This window comes from Ruditapes philippinarum, unplaced genomic scaffold, assembly GCF_026571515.1.
Source record: "Ruditapes philippinarum isolate M1 unplaced genomic scaffold, ASM2657151v2 ctg147_1_1_1_1, whole genome shotgun sequence".
Lineage (NCBI taxonomy): Eukaryota > Metazoa > Mollusca > Bivalvia > Venerida > Veneridae > Ruditapes > Ruditapes philippinarum.
The window spans coordinates 464,618-480,296 of NW_026863615.1; the positions used below are offsets into that span (position 1 = coordinate 464,618).

At 31.3% G+C, this 15,679-nt stretch overlaps 1 protein-coding gene across 4 annotated transcripts in view; it reads left to right on the top strand.

The window, feature by feature from the left end:
• LOC132722731 (solute carrier family 12 member 6-like) overlaps positions 1-15,679 on the top strand; it is a 101,449-nt gene that overhangs the window by 56,498 nt on the left and 29,272 nt on the right. For all 4 annotated transcript variants that reach the window (XM_060707271.1, XM_060707272.1, XM_060707269.1 and 1 more), the window contains 5 exons: positions 3,081-3,310; positions 7,484-7,689; positions 9,689-9,829; positions 14,200-14,298; positions 15,062-15,119. In XM_060707271.1, the coding sequence (XP_060563254.1) occupies positions 3,081-3,310; positions 7,484-7,689; positions 9,689-9,829; positions 14,200-14,298; positions 15,062-15,119 (734 nt within the window). The remainder of the gene's footprint in view (positions 1-3,080; positions 3,311-7,483; positions 7,690-9,688; positions 9,830-14,199; positions 14,299-15,061; positions 15,120-15,679) is intronic.

A 15,679-nucleotide genomic window follows, 5' to 3' on the forward strand; every position in this document is an offset into this window, starting at 1 on the left:
TATATCCTATTAATCACAACAATTTTTATTTAGTTATAAAACAGAAACTATCTAGATTGTTGCATGCCTGCCAGCTCATCTGTCTGCTTTTGGGTCCTGTAGAGTCAAGGTCAAGGTCATTGTTGCTAAAAATAGAAAATCTGTTTCCAGTCAGGTCACTGTTACTAAAAATAGAAAATAGGTTTCCGGCCAATAACTTGTTTGGAATAAGATATTTTTATGAAATTTGTTGTAAAGCAAGTTTTTATGAAGACTTCACTTGGGATGGCTTTTTGGCCTCCTAGGGTCAAGGTTACAGTTACTAAAAATAGAAAATTCATTAATCATGATTTACATTGCACATAGTTACATTGTTTGTTGCTTGTATTTGTATTTCAACTACAACATATTTATCTACAATGGTGATAATTGAAAACCTGGTTTCGTGGCATTGCCATGTTTCTTGTTTTCTTTTAGTATAGTGAAATTATGCTTTGTTTTGATTAGAAGGATTTTAAGTCAAGGACACTTTTTTTCATAGTTTTATATTTTAAATTTGAAGGAAATAATTCATAATGTCTTATGTCCAATACTATTATAATAGGTTACAACCATTTAGTTATTTATTCCTGACATGTTAAATCTATTATGTACATGGGCTTAATTACAAAATGTTATCTTAAATTATGGTAAACACTTCTCTGTTCTTTTTCTGTATTTTTGTGAAATTTCAATACAGTAACTTCCTTGAGAGAATGAGCTTTCAAGCATGATAACTTGACATTGTCTTTCTATTTCACCCAGTGAGGAATTAGGGAGAAAATAATTCTATAAATAATTCATGATGTTGATATGGAAACAGATCTTTTGTAATTATTTTGTTTTTGTTTTACTGCAAATTAGTTTGATGAAATATTAGTTTGACATGTTTATACTGGTAGTTCTGTCTCTAAGTTGATTGATTGGAAATAACTGGCTTGCCATTAGAAATGACTGGCTTGCCAATTAGGCATATCATTTGTTATGTTTTAAATGAGGAATGTGTTACTGCAAAATTAAATGTTTACAGATCAATAAAACAAGGAGGTTACTTAATTTGTGCAGCTGTTGAAGATTTTAATATAGAATATAGTTTTTAATTTACTTAAGTTTTTATTTCTCAAAAGCATTGTTTCTTTTGGGGTTTTTTTGGTGTCCTGTTAATAAGGCTGTTATAGTTTTCAAAAGATCAAATAGTTGAGCCATCTTTTGCTTCTGCTGCTTTTTGGCAGTTAGTACATTAGTATTGAAGTAAAAATAGTACTTTGTTTACATTTTTCTACTTTTATGTCAAATAAATTCACACTCAACACTACTTTCTTCACATCAGAAGCATCTTACATGCTTTAAAACCATTTTTTGAACATAAAGAAGGAAAACATGATATGTTTCTAAGGCATAGTGGCAATAAACTTACTAAGAAAGCTTTGCGATACATTTTCATTCATTGAATTAAGTTACATTTTGTTTGTAGATTTGCATTGTTCAATTTTTAAATCTGATTTTCTTATTAACGAATAAAATAATGGTACTTTATATTTGCTTCAAAGTCTCTTCCCAGGGGCAAAACATTAACACTTTTCTACCATTAACAATATTTGAGAAGAATAAAACTTTGGCATCTCTGAAAACTGCTCCAAGTAATGCTCACAAAAATAATTCAGAAAGAACCAAGGGCCTGACATATAATTTACACATTTTAAGGTCTGTGTTAAAGTGGGTTATTCTGGATTTTAGTAATCATCATTGTTACCTTGCTGGTAATGAATAAAAACAAATTTCCTGTGGTAATGAGTACATAAAGCACAAAAAAGAACTATTGAATAATTCTATGAGACAATAGTTTTCCCACGGGGGAATGGAAAGCTTTTACTTCTCTTGGAGTGGATGTTCAATTTAAGGGAATACAAATGCTGGAAGATTACATAGTTTTAAGTAAAAGAGGAAATTAAAACTTAGCTGTCTGATTTTACCAAGACGCATTACATGTTTTATATTTATCGGACACATAGCGTCATTTCTAAACCTATTACTTCCAGAATGTTTGTTTTGATTGATTGATTGATTGGTGGTTGGTTGGTACTTGATTGATTGATTGATTGGTTGGTTGAAATAGCTAAAATACATACAATAAAACATTTTTAATCATGAAAAAGAGGAAAAGAATCAAAAGAACTTATTAATAATTGTTCTTTTTTCAGATGAAGCTAAAATAGAATTGAAACCATTAGAAAATAAATACTGGTAACCTAAACCAGCTCTGATGTTGACATGTTGTACTTTTCCATTTTCCTCTTATTTCGAAATTGTTCTTTAAAGCATTATATAGTATTAATATGATCACTAACAGCCATATTGTCATAGTTTATTTCATTATGTTGGTTTATGTTGGCCAGACAATTGAGAACTTACATCAATATAAGGAGGACACGTAAACATAAATCTTTATTTTGTACAGCCTCGTGTTTAATCAGACAGCCGTCAATCTTTACTCAGCTTGTCTTACATATTACCTAAATATAATTAAGTGATTGAACAAAGCTATTTCCAGCATATTTTCATACAGAAATTACAAGAATTCTTTTTTTTCGGCACACTAGAGATAGGGCTTTTCCCACTTAAATTTGGTGTTTTTGCATACTTTTCCCTCTTAAATTTGGAGAAGAATTACATATTATATTTTTTCATACATACATTAATTACATTAGAGTTAAAACTATATCATACTGTCATAAAAATCATTGAATTTTTGTTAAACAGTCATGTTATTTTCCTAATTGAAATTCTTAAGTGTAAAAATTTTATGTGGGATTTTTTATTTTAAGATTAATATTAGATGTACGTGCTTAAATAATTTAGGGTTGAAGTCAGCAAAACATTAAGCGTTTTAAGTCTATCCATTTTATACTACAAAAGAGCACAAAGTTTCTTCCACCAGTAAAACTGGAAAGTCATCATTTGTCATAACCAAAAAATAAATAAATGAAACTATTTGCATGTTTTACCTATGATGGACGCTTTAAATACCTTTATAAAAAACTTGGACATTTTTTTCATTTCAGACATACATGGCACAGGAGATTTCACTGTTTGGGGATGTATCAGTACAGAGTAATGCGTTGAACAATTACCGTGTGTACGGTACGGCCGTTCTTTTACTACTTGGTATCATAGTGTTCATTGGTGTGGCGTTTGTGAGCAAGTTTGCGACATTATCTCTGGCGTGTGTCATCTTGTCTATACTGTGTATATACATCGGAATATTTGCCGCCAGTCCTGATCGTAGCATGCAGTAAGTATGTTGACGGTTAAAGCTGAATGCCTCCAGATGTGCCAAAATATTTCAGGATAATTTAAACTTGAGAAAAATGTAATATGATTTTAAGAAAAGTAAAAAGATTTAAGATTCAAGTTACAATTTACATAATAAAATTATTATGTTGGATTAAGGACTGATTTTGAAGTATTGATCACCATATTTCTACTTCGTTACTAATGCAGTAAGGGCTATTTTTGCTATTTTGGTGATTTTTATGGGTTGCATAATGCTGCTTGCAATGTGTAAATAATTTTCTTTGTACACTTCACAATATTTCACTTTTTAAAAATACACTTAAAATTTTCATGAAAATTAGCACAAATTTGGAGGCATGCTGCTTTAATATATTGAGTGCATGATTAGAAACAGTAGTAACTCCTATGACATAATGAAGAAGTTACAACCGTTTTGCTCCATGCCCTCACTATATCTATAGATCATTATAGATGATACCTTATTCTCAGTTTTCCTGCAAAGCCAGACATTCACCTTCAGTATGTGTTTAATACTTTTTGATTAGACAGTTTTAGAAAATTTAATTATGGAAAATTGCACAAATCAGTAGCTTTAGATTTTACATTTTATGTTAAGGTTTCAAAATAAAAATAAAAAAGGATGTGAAGGGACATTTTGTCAGTATTGTATGAATGTACTGTTATATTCTCATAGAAGCATAACAAAAAAATCAAAGCCACAGACAAGCTCTTTCCTAATGGCTAGTCTGCCGAGTTAGACATGAAGTAAATTGTGTATGACCAGACAAACCAAAAAATAGACCAAAGAGGTTTTTAAATGTTGACTGCACAATCTGCCTCTGGGTGAGGTTTTGCAACTTGTCTAGACATTTCTAGAACATTATAACAAAACAGTTGTATTTAAGTGATATAAAAAGTGAATGATCAGTCTGAATTAATAGAAAAGGAATTATTTTTATGATTTTTTCAATTTCTAGATTAATTAAGAACACTTAAATTGCCTATTGTCTACATGTTAAATTACATAAAGTCAAATACAATGTACAACAAAAAGCGGAATCACCATAAAGCCACATCACCATATGATATAAAGTCATGTCACCAAAGAAAGCCACATCACCATGTAAAGTCACCAAATAAAGACATACCACCTAAATAAAGTCACATCACCATATGATATAAAGTCATGTCACCATATAAAGCCACATCACCATGTAAAGTCACCAAATAAAGACATGCCACTAAATAAAGTCACATCACCAATATAAATACACGTCACCATATGATATAAAGTCATGTCACCATATAAAGCCACATCACCATGTAAAGTCACCAAATAAAGACATACCACTAAATAAAGTCACGTCACCATATAAATACACATCACCATATGATATAAAGTCATGTCACCATATAAAGCCACATCACCATGTAAAGTCACCAAATAAAGACATATCACTAAATAAAGTCACATCACCATATAAATACACATCACCATATGATATAAAGTCATGTCACCATATAAAGCCACATCACCATGTAGTCACCTAACAAAGACACATCACCATATAAAGTCACATCACCATATCAAGTCACACCACTTTATAAAAGTCACATCACCATATAAAAGAAGTCTTGTTACCATATAAAGTAACATTACCATATTAAGTCACATCACCAAGTCACTTCACAATATAAACATTACCATATGAAGTTAGATCATCATATAAAAGAAGTCATGTTACCATCAAAAGTCACATCACCATATAAAGTAACATCACCATATGAAGTCACGTCTTCATACAAACATCACCATATGAAGTCACATCACCATATAAAGTCACATCACCATATGAAGTCACATCACCATAAAAAGTCACATCACCATATAAAGTCACATCACCATAAAAAGTCACATCACCATATAAAGTCACATCACCATATAAAGCCACATCACCATATAAAGCCACATCACCATATAAAGTCACATCACCATAAAAAGTCACATCACCATATAAAGTCACATCACCATATAAAGTCACATCACCAAATAAAGTCACATCACCATATAAAGTCACATCACCAATGAAGTCACATCACATGCCTGAAATAATGCACGGAAGGGCACCTGAGGTCTTCCTCCACCAGTAAAGCTGGAATGTTGCCATATGACCTATACTGTGTCGATGTGACGTATAACCCAAAGCAACAACAACAACATCAGATAAAAGAAGTCATGTTACCATATAAAGTAACATTACCATATAAAGTCACATCACCTAATAAAGTCATTTCACTGTGAAAATCACAAAACAATATAAAGACACATCGCCATATAAAAGTCTCTTCATTTATTTTCAGAAATTTTGCAGTATTTTCTAGTCTGACAGGTTTCTTACTCATTAAATTCTTGGAATTGAAAACCCTTTAGCAAATGTTAGTGAAAGCTAAGAGATTATTTTTAAGCCATTGTTTCTTTGTAAACTGTCTAAATCAAGCCAGGTCTGTAAATGTCACTGTTGGTCTTTGTTTTTATTGCTGTCATGGGATCTCGTTATTGTAGAATTTAAAAGGCAGTTGAAGTTAGGAGCCTGAATTTCTATTCAAATACACTAATGCAGATCAGATCTAAAATTGTGCAGTTAAACAAAAGAAAGACTGCTATGTATATTATGGACTTCCAGTAAAAAGATATTACAACAATTGTTGTTGTAAATGGTTTTTTACTTGACTTGTATGGCATAATAAAGCTTAATATTGGTGAAACTTGTGTGTGTGTATATTCTAGGCTTAATGAGGGTCCATCCACACTTTTAGGCACTGAAAGTACAAATCTCTAATGTGAAACTTCCACAGTACCGGTTTGACCTTATACTAGTATCAATAATCGTACATGTATATACATGAACACAGACTCATTTCTAATATAAGATTGTCAAAACAAACAAAAAAGCAGACCATGTTAAGTAATTTATGATATACCGGTAGTTTATACCAGTGGTTTACCTGCTGAGACAGGTTTACTGTCTGTACAAAGTTTAATTGAAATAGTAATAGTTAATCTTCTAGCAGCTGTATAGAAGGTGAGGGGTTGATATGAACAGCTCACATGGGGTATGGTTATTAAGTCTGTATATTAGCTAATATCTTATAATAATTACACCATAAAAATTGTCTGCATATTTTGACTGCTGTATCACTACGGTATCACTACAGGACCTGAAATTCTCCAGAATTATCAAACACTTACCTTGCAAAGATTGTTTTCTATTTTAGATGAACAAATCTACGAAAACCTCAAAATTATTTGTGATATGATATTCTTGATAAATGACAGCATTTTAACTGTCTGATTTGTTTGTGACTTATATGTACATGCTCTTCATATACATGGACTTTTGCACAATCAGATGACGATTTGAGTTCTCGAAGTTCCACTGTATTTTATATTGTTTCAATAGTTCACAGTACAATTTTATGCAAACTTGTATTTAAATGAACTATCCATTTAATTATACAAGACTTTTATTTATTATTGTTTTACTTTAGAATGTACATGATATTTAAACAGTTCTTATTACATGTACTGATTTTTGAATTTGGATAATTTGTGTGTTCACAATTTTAAATGTGTGTAAAAAATACTCAAAAGATTCCTGGAAGTCAATTCTCTAAAATATTGAAACAATAGCTCTTGACTTTGCATTTCTCAATCATAAAATACAAGATTAAATGACAATTGCTAAGTCTCAGAAATTTTATGAAATTGAGTGCTTTCCATTCGTAATTGTTTCATAGCAGTCTTGAAGAGGAGTTTTTGTTTCTTGATTAGTTAAGCTTTCAGTTCTGGTCTTCTTCAATTCTGATAAATCTGTATGGAAAATAGTAATATCACCACAATCATTACAGACTTACAGATGTTATTCATAAAACTGTCAACATGTTTTTAAAAAAAAAAGAAATGAGCATCCGCGCAGTCTGTTCAGGATCCATGCTGTTCGCTATCAGATTCTCTACATGGAATAGGGTTGGTAAGTGAACAGCATGGATCCTGATCAGACTGCGCGGATGCGCAGGCTGGTCTGGATCCATGCTGGTTGCAAACCCATTATGTTGGTTTTGTCATGACACGGCTCAAATGATATGCAATGAATATTAATTATTATTACAGGATTTGTTACCTGGGAGACAGGTTGCTAACGTCAGATTCTGTGACAGTGGATGGTGTGATGATGTGTATAAAGAACTCGACAGGGCCGATATATAAGAAATTTTGCCATCTAGACGGAAATGAGACAACATGTGACCAATTCTTTAAAGAAAATGTGGCCTACACTAAACCTGGTATTCCAGGACTTGCCAGCAATGTCTTTCAAGGTAAGCTGTACCCTGTCTTTATTAAGATTTATATGAATAGTTTTAAGCCTTATTACTCTTATTACCATGTCTGTAAATGGACCTGTCCATCTTTTAATCTGGAGAAAACTATTGAAAATTTGAAGGGAAAATTTTTAAAAAAGCACTGGAAGATAAGGCATAGTGCAGAACATGATCAGATAGCCAGATGACACGGATGTGCTGTCTGACCAAAGTCTGTCTTCAGATTGCATGGTTTGAAGTTGTCACCTGCAGGGTAAAAGTTACTGGTTCTGTTGGTACCTCAGCTGTTCAAACAGCTGACATTAAATAGTTCACAGTCTATTTCTTTAGGTTTGTTTCCCACATTGGATGCCAAATTGTTAATAATATATGAGGAAATTATCCAGCTACATTGAGAAATGTCAATGGTTCTTCCTATATGCTTGAAATAATGCATGAATTATCATCTCGGGTCTTATTATTTAAGCTAGAAATTATCACAATATTTTCATAGTATTGTCAGTCTGTTGGGATCAATAATATAACATAACAACAAAAATCAGTAGTTATCCTAAGCATTATGGAAAGTTCTTTTTTTTGTTCAAAAGTTGTCTCTTTCAAATTTCTGTGATTTTTAGCTTGACTATTCGATAAGAATAAGTAGAGCTATTGTAGTCACCCGAGCGTCGGCGTCTGCGTCGGTGTAACCACTTATTTTAAAGTTTTTGTAATACCTCAAATATTTTCAAAGTCCATTGACATATGGCTTTGAAACTATGCACACTTGTTCACCATCATGACCCCAACCTGTAGACAGGAGGAGGTAACTGTATCAAGCATTTTGACAGAATTATGCCCCTTTTTCGACTTAGAATTTATTTTAAAGCTTTTGTAATACCTCAAATATTTTCATAGTCCATTGACATATGGCCTTAAAACTTTGCATGTACTTGTTGACCATCATGACCCCAACCTGTAAACAGGAGGAGGTAACTCTATCAAGCATTTTGACAGAATTATGCCCCTTTTTCGACTTAGAATGTACGTTAAAGTTTTTGTAATAAGGCTTTGAAACATGTTCAAATTTTATACTCTTCTTTGAGAGCATAATAGGACTCTCTCCAAGGCCTATAACTGTAATATGGATTTAAAGAAAAATTTTGCCTTTTTCTTTTCTGAGAAAATTTTACCTTTTAATCAAGGCCTTTTTTACTATCAAGCACTAAGAATAGTCGAGTGTTGCTGTCCTACTGACAGCTCTTGTTTTTATAGAAATCTAGAGGCTTAAAGTTTTTTATCAAAGAGTGGCTTTAGTAAGGTGTAGGGAACTTTATTGATTGATATAAAAGGGCTTTAATTTATATATCTTGACTACAAGCTTGTAGTTGAGTGGATTTTACTATATTGGAACCTCACGAGGCATCGTTAAGTCAGGTGTGATCCATTCTAGTAAACTCTTTAAGAGCCAAAAACAAATACATGTAATAGGTTGGAGGTACTCTTCTAATAATCCTTTTATGGTATACTACGAATTCACTTATATTCATGGGCATGAAATTTGGTGGTTTTATCAAAATGGGCATTTTCGTGGATTCTTAAATTCGTGATTTTCAATTTCTTGTGAAAAAAAATAAAATAAATAACCTAATACAAAGTAATCTTACACTTAATCGCCATGCATTTTACTTACCGCATGTACATATCTTTACGTAGCACACAGCGCTTGTCAATAAATTTAATCCTTGCCTCTGGGCATTCATTACACAAAAATCGGCGGAAAAGCGCTGATGCATGTTTGTAATATGTAGAATAGAGACATGCCAAGAAGTACTTGTTCAGATAAAAATTTCGTCAGATCTTAAATTCGTGGATTGAACTACCCTAGAAAACCACGAAAATTAATGCCCCACGAATAATAATGATTTTACAGTACCTCCTCAAACTCAAACGATATACTGTTTAACAAAACTTTATGTGCTTCATTTCTCACTGTACAAAATATTAATTGACTTTCCAGATAATTTACACAACAAGTACACGTATTCTGGTAACATAATAGGACAGAAGATTGCAGGAGACCGTGATCGTGGTGAAATTATTGCAGATATCACGTCATCTTTCATGGTTCTACTGGCCATCTACTTCCCGTCTGTCACAGGTAATTTATAGTCTTGGAGAGTTAAAAATAATTAGAGAAAAAAGAATCCCTAAAGAACGCCCAGAACAACAAAATTGAAAATGCTGCAGGCTTGGTTTGATTGAGCCTATTTATGGATGGTATATTTGCGGGCAAATTGTCTTGATGCTATGCCTTTGTCATCTTGACATAGCCTAGCAGGCCTGCTTGTTCAAGCAGTCATATAGCCAATACACTGTTGCATGCTAAGTTTTAGAAATGCGTCTAAGGTTGTTGACTTTTAAGAATCATTTTCCCCTCACTTCTTAAAAATATTTAAGAAAAAATGCCTTTGAAAGCCTTACAAGTAACAAAATTAAATCATGACAGTTTCATTATATAAATTTGTAAATTAGCAGTTTTTAATTAAAATGACTTTGAAATAATAGTAAAAATAAAGCTTTATTTAATGTTTTTAAGGCTAGTTTATTAAGTTTTAGAAATGACTGATTTATTAACTGAATCAAATATAGTGTAAAAAAATAAGGCTTTAATGGGCAAAGGTCATGTCTTAATGCTGATAAGAAAGCATTTACTAAGTCACCCATTTGTATAACAAAGACTAACAATATTCTTACAGCCTGAAAATGACTTTGTTTAGCTTAAAACAGTCATCATAGAGCTTTCTGGAGTCTGTACAATAATCCTATACATTTAGGATTTTAACTAGCATTCTGGTATCATGGGAGCTTAAAATAGCGCATGTTTTATAAGGTTTAAATTATTCAGTAAACAGTTTTTTCAAGTTTATTGGCACAATCTCTAGCTCTCGAAACTATCTATTTTATAGTCGTTCAGATAATGTAACTTGTATTTAACTAAAGTGCATAATTTATTGGGCTTTAACTATTAAGTAAATATATAGTCAGGTTTGGGAGTGCTAAATTCACACATGCAGTCCTACATAAAATGATAGCTGACCGTCAGTGACTTCCTGGAAAATTGTTCTGCAGATTATCTCAGCATGTGTGTTAACAGTTTCTTAACCTTCTGAAAATGTGTAATAAATTTGCCTTGCATTGACTTTTGTAACATTTCATTCAAAGTTTTAAGGATTTCAGTATCAAAATACAAAATTTGAAGAGCAACAGCAAATGTATGGATGGAAGACTTAGCATGCTTAACTGTGTTGCCTATGTAAAAAATGTTTATTTTTATTCTTTATTCTTATTATAATTTTATTATCATTTTTATTATTTTATTATCATTTTTATTATTTCATAATTATTATTTTACTATTAGGGCCAGGTCTATATACACCCTTGTTTCATGATTGTTGTTTTTTTTTCAGTCATGTTATTTTTTTACATTTCCTAGAAAATTTTCTTTCACTGACAAAATTGTTGAACCAGTTAATGTTTAGAAAGTCAGCAGACAAAAAATCGAGGACCAAATTAAGAAAACACATTCTGTTATTAATGGATGAGTATTTTGCATTTTCTGACAGAATTCATTGTGACATGAAGGTTGCAACAAAATACATTATTAATACACCCTGTGTGAAGTTATTTATGGTCTAATGTTAACATGTGATTGTACCTTCTTGTACTTAATTGAAAGAGAGGAATAACAGAATAAATTGACGGCTTTCTGAAAATTTGAGATGTTGCTATGTGATAAATCATTTGTGTGTAGAAATTACATTCGGTCACGCTGTCGGCATGGACAGACAAAATGAAACTTAGTTTGGAATTAAAATGAATGAATTCATAAATCTTTTCCGGCTTTCTTACTTTATGAATTTTCGTTATTATTTACAATATTATATGATTGATAAGTCTGAGATTTCTACAAACAACTCTGTGGAAGTGCTAACACAATCTTTAGGGATAGATATATAAAAATATCAAAAGATAATTCATTGCCACTGGTGTGAATCATTTTATATTTCCTTCCCTAAAACAACTGCAAAATAAAGAATTTATAAAGTTGGCAGAAATATACAATAAGAAAACAAGCTAATAATATTATTTTGTGGTAAAGATATTAAAGATGGAATAAGACTTGCTTAGAAATATATCTGAATATGATATATAGACACCATTGACCAGTGCCATTGCTTTAACAGCAAGTTATATTACAGTATCTTTTAGTATATAACAACAACCAAAGCTACTGATTGTTGTTGATGCCATTTTCAATTAAACAAAACTTTGATGTTCAATTAGCTTGATTGAGGTACTGACATTTCATGAATAAATGGTTAAATTTAAAAAAAAAGTGCAGCAAATTTACATTATGTATACACATTTACTTTTATATAATTGAATTGATGTTATCAAATAATTGTTACATTTTCTTGAATTTTCTATAAAAGATAGGCATGCCAGAAAAGGAATACAATTATCTTTATATTGTTGTCTTAGAGTTGGAACAGTTGTCTTAGTATTGGAATATTTTACAAGATAGTTTTTTCTGTCTGCATTTTATGATTTTTTATGAAGGAAAACATTGAATTAAACTCCTTATTATGCCACCATTTGTGTATACATTTTCATTGTGTTTTTTTAACCTCTGCAGAGCAATGCCCTTTTTGGAGATAAAGAAGCTGGTTCTTGCGTAGAGGCAATTGTTCTGCAGAGGTTAAATTTATTGTAAAGTCTTACTTTGGAAAGAAATGATACAGTTGTTGTAAAGAGGTGATTGCTCTTCATAAGTTAAATTTATTGTAAAGTCTTACTTTGGGAAGAAATGATGCAGTTGTTATAAAGTGATGATTGCTCTGCAGAGGTTAAATTTATTGTAAAGTCTTACTTTGGGAAGAAATGATACAGTTGTTATAAAGAGATGATTGCTCTTCAGAGGTTAAATTTATTGTAAAGTCTTACTTTGGGAAGAAATGATACAGTTATTATAAAGAGGTAATTGCTCTTCAGAGGTTAAATTTATTGTAAAGTCTTACTTTGGAAAGAAATGATACAGTTATTATAAAGAGGTAATTGCTCTTCAGAGCTTAAATTTATTGTAAAGTCTTACTTTGGAAAGATATGATACAGTTGTTATAAAGTGATGATTGCTCTTCAGAGCTTAAATTTATTGTAAAGTCTTACTTTGGAAAGAAATGATACAGTTGTTATAAAGAGGTAATTGCTCTTCAGAGGTTATATTTATTGTAAAGTCTTACTTTGGGAAGAAATGATACAGTTGTTATACTGGGGTAATTGCTCTGCAGAGGTTAAATTTATTGTTAAGTCTTACTTTTGGAAGAAATGATACAGTTGTTATAAAGAGGTAATCGCTCTTCAGAGGTCAAATTTATTGTAAAGTCTTACTTTGGGAAGTAATGATACAGTTATTATAAAGAGGTAATTGCTCTTCAGAGGTCAAATTTATTGTAAAGTCTTACTTTGGGAAGTAATGATACAGTTGTTATAAAAAGGTTTTTGCTCTGCAGAGGTTAAAGTTATTGTAAAGTCTTACTTTGGAAAGAAATGATACAGTTATTATAAAGAGGTAATTGCTCTTCAGAGCTTAAATTTATTGTAAAGTCTTACTTTGGAAAGATATGATACAGTTGTTATAAAGTGATGATTGCTCTTCAGAGCTTAAATTTATTGTAAAGTCTTACTTTGGAAAGAAATGATACAGTTGTTATAAAGAGATGATTGCTCTTCAGAGGTTAAATTTATTGTAAAGTCTTACTTTGGAAAGAAATGATACAGTTGTTATAAAGAGGTTTTTGCTCTACAAATGGCCTCTCTACACAGGTTGTACTGTAGATATATTTTATAATGTCTTCCTGACAATAACATATAATGTATCAAAACAGACAAATATTTAAAAGAAATTAAATGAATCTGTATAAAACAGATAGCTTACAATTATTAATATTTGAAACCTCTCATGAATATGATGGTGATTTTTTTGTCCATTTTAGAGAGAAATTGTTTTTAGATATATTGAAGATTGTGATAATTGATTACATTGAAGAACATGCATCTGAGATAAGAAAATTATATAATTTATAGAAATATGTAACTAGCTCCTCCAAGTTTAATTGATTTGAGACATTCTGGTTTGCCAAGAAAGTGATATTTTGTAAAAATCAAATTTTGGTCTTTGAAGCTGATGTATTTGTGTGTTTACATTCTATTCCAAGTTTTAGTAAATTTGTTATATTGATTTATTCATTCACCTGTCTCCTTCTAGAAGACAAAATATTTTCATTTGCACTTCTTACCATCCATACATTTGCCTTATATGTAACCTTGTTCAATATGTTTCTCTGCATTGAAAAGTACATTTTTACATTGAAAATATTGAAAATGAAAATATGCATCTAATTTCATCAATATTTCCCAATATTTCATTTATAAGTGCATGTATATAATAAAATGTGATATATATTACAGGTATAATGGCTGGTTCTAACAGATCAGGTGACCTTGAGGATGCCCAGAAATCTATTCCAATAGGAACATTGTCAGCAATAACAACAACCAGTATTGTCTGTATCCTTTATCTTGTGTATAAATACAGTCACACCTATATAAAAATACAGTCACACCTGTCTATTATAACCACTTCATCTGAAATGAAAATGACTTTTGTCGACAAATAACTTTTAACAATCTGTTATTATAACAGGTTACGGTTGAACATTGTTCTGGTTTTGTTGCTTTGTTATGGTTTTAAGCTTCTGATTTTTACATTGAAACAGATTTTACCTATCCACTAAAACTAGTGAAACTATTTTATTTTCCATCATACCATGAAGCTCACATAAGTTGTCATTGTTTATGATAGATATTTTAAATTCATTCTGATTCCATAAATAATGAATAGGATCTGTAAATCGCCTTTCTTGCACAACAAAATCTAATTATCACTCTTTCCCACTCTTTTTTACAGCCTTATACATATAATATTGTCTATAATTCTAGAAAAGATTACCGGTATATGTTTTTATTGATTTACAGTCTGCATCATTCATAGTGTAGGCAAATAAGATATATATTATTTTATGTTTTTAATCAAAGATATAAAACTAGTATATAAATTTTGTTTGATAAAGTCAATTTGTCTAAAGTTGCTACATATAGGAGATTCATGTCTGATATACCCAAAAATAAGACAGAAACTTTGTTTAATACGAAAATTTGCCATCAGTTTTCACAATGTCAAATCTTGATATCTAATTAAGAAATTCAGGATACCGATGAAAAATAACGTTACCTTATGTTTGTAACACAGTGACCTTGACCTTATTATCAGACATAACATGTACTTTCTTCTTTGCTGGAACAATAGAAGGTGATTTACTGAGGGACAAGTAAGTGAATCCTTTCCTGAAATATTGATTATCTTGATCTTGTGTAAATATTGAGCAAAATTTTTAATTGCCATGTCTTTTATTATCCCCCGCCGAAAGGTGGCGGGGGATATAGAAATAGTCTCCTTCCGTCCGTCCGTCCTTCCATCCAACATTTTTGTCCGGAGCTTATCTCAAAAAGTATTTGAGGTATCAACTTGAAACTTCATAGGTGGATAGACCTCATTGAGGAGGAGTGCAGTGCACAAGAATGATAACTCTACCCTGCATAATTTTTGAGTTATTGCCCTTTGTTATTTTTAGCTCACCTGTCACAAAGTGACAGGGTGAGCTTTTGTGATCGCTTTTCGTCCAGCGTCCGTCCGGCGTCCGTCCGTCCGTAAACTTTTACTTTAAATGACATCTCCTCATAAACCACTAAGCCAATTTCATCCAAACTTCACAGGAATGTTCCTTTGGTGGTCACCTTTAAAAATTGTTCAAAGAATTTAATTCCATGCAGAACTCTGGTTGCTATGGCAACCGAAAGAAAAAACTTTAAATATCTTCTTTTAAAAAAA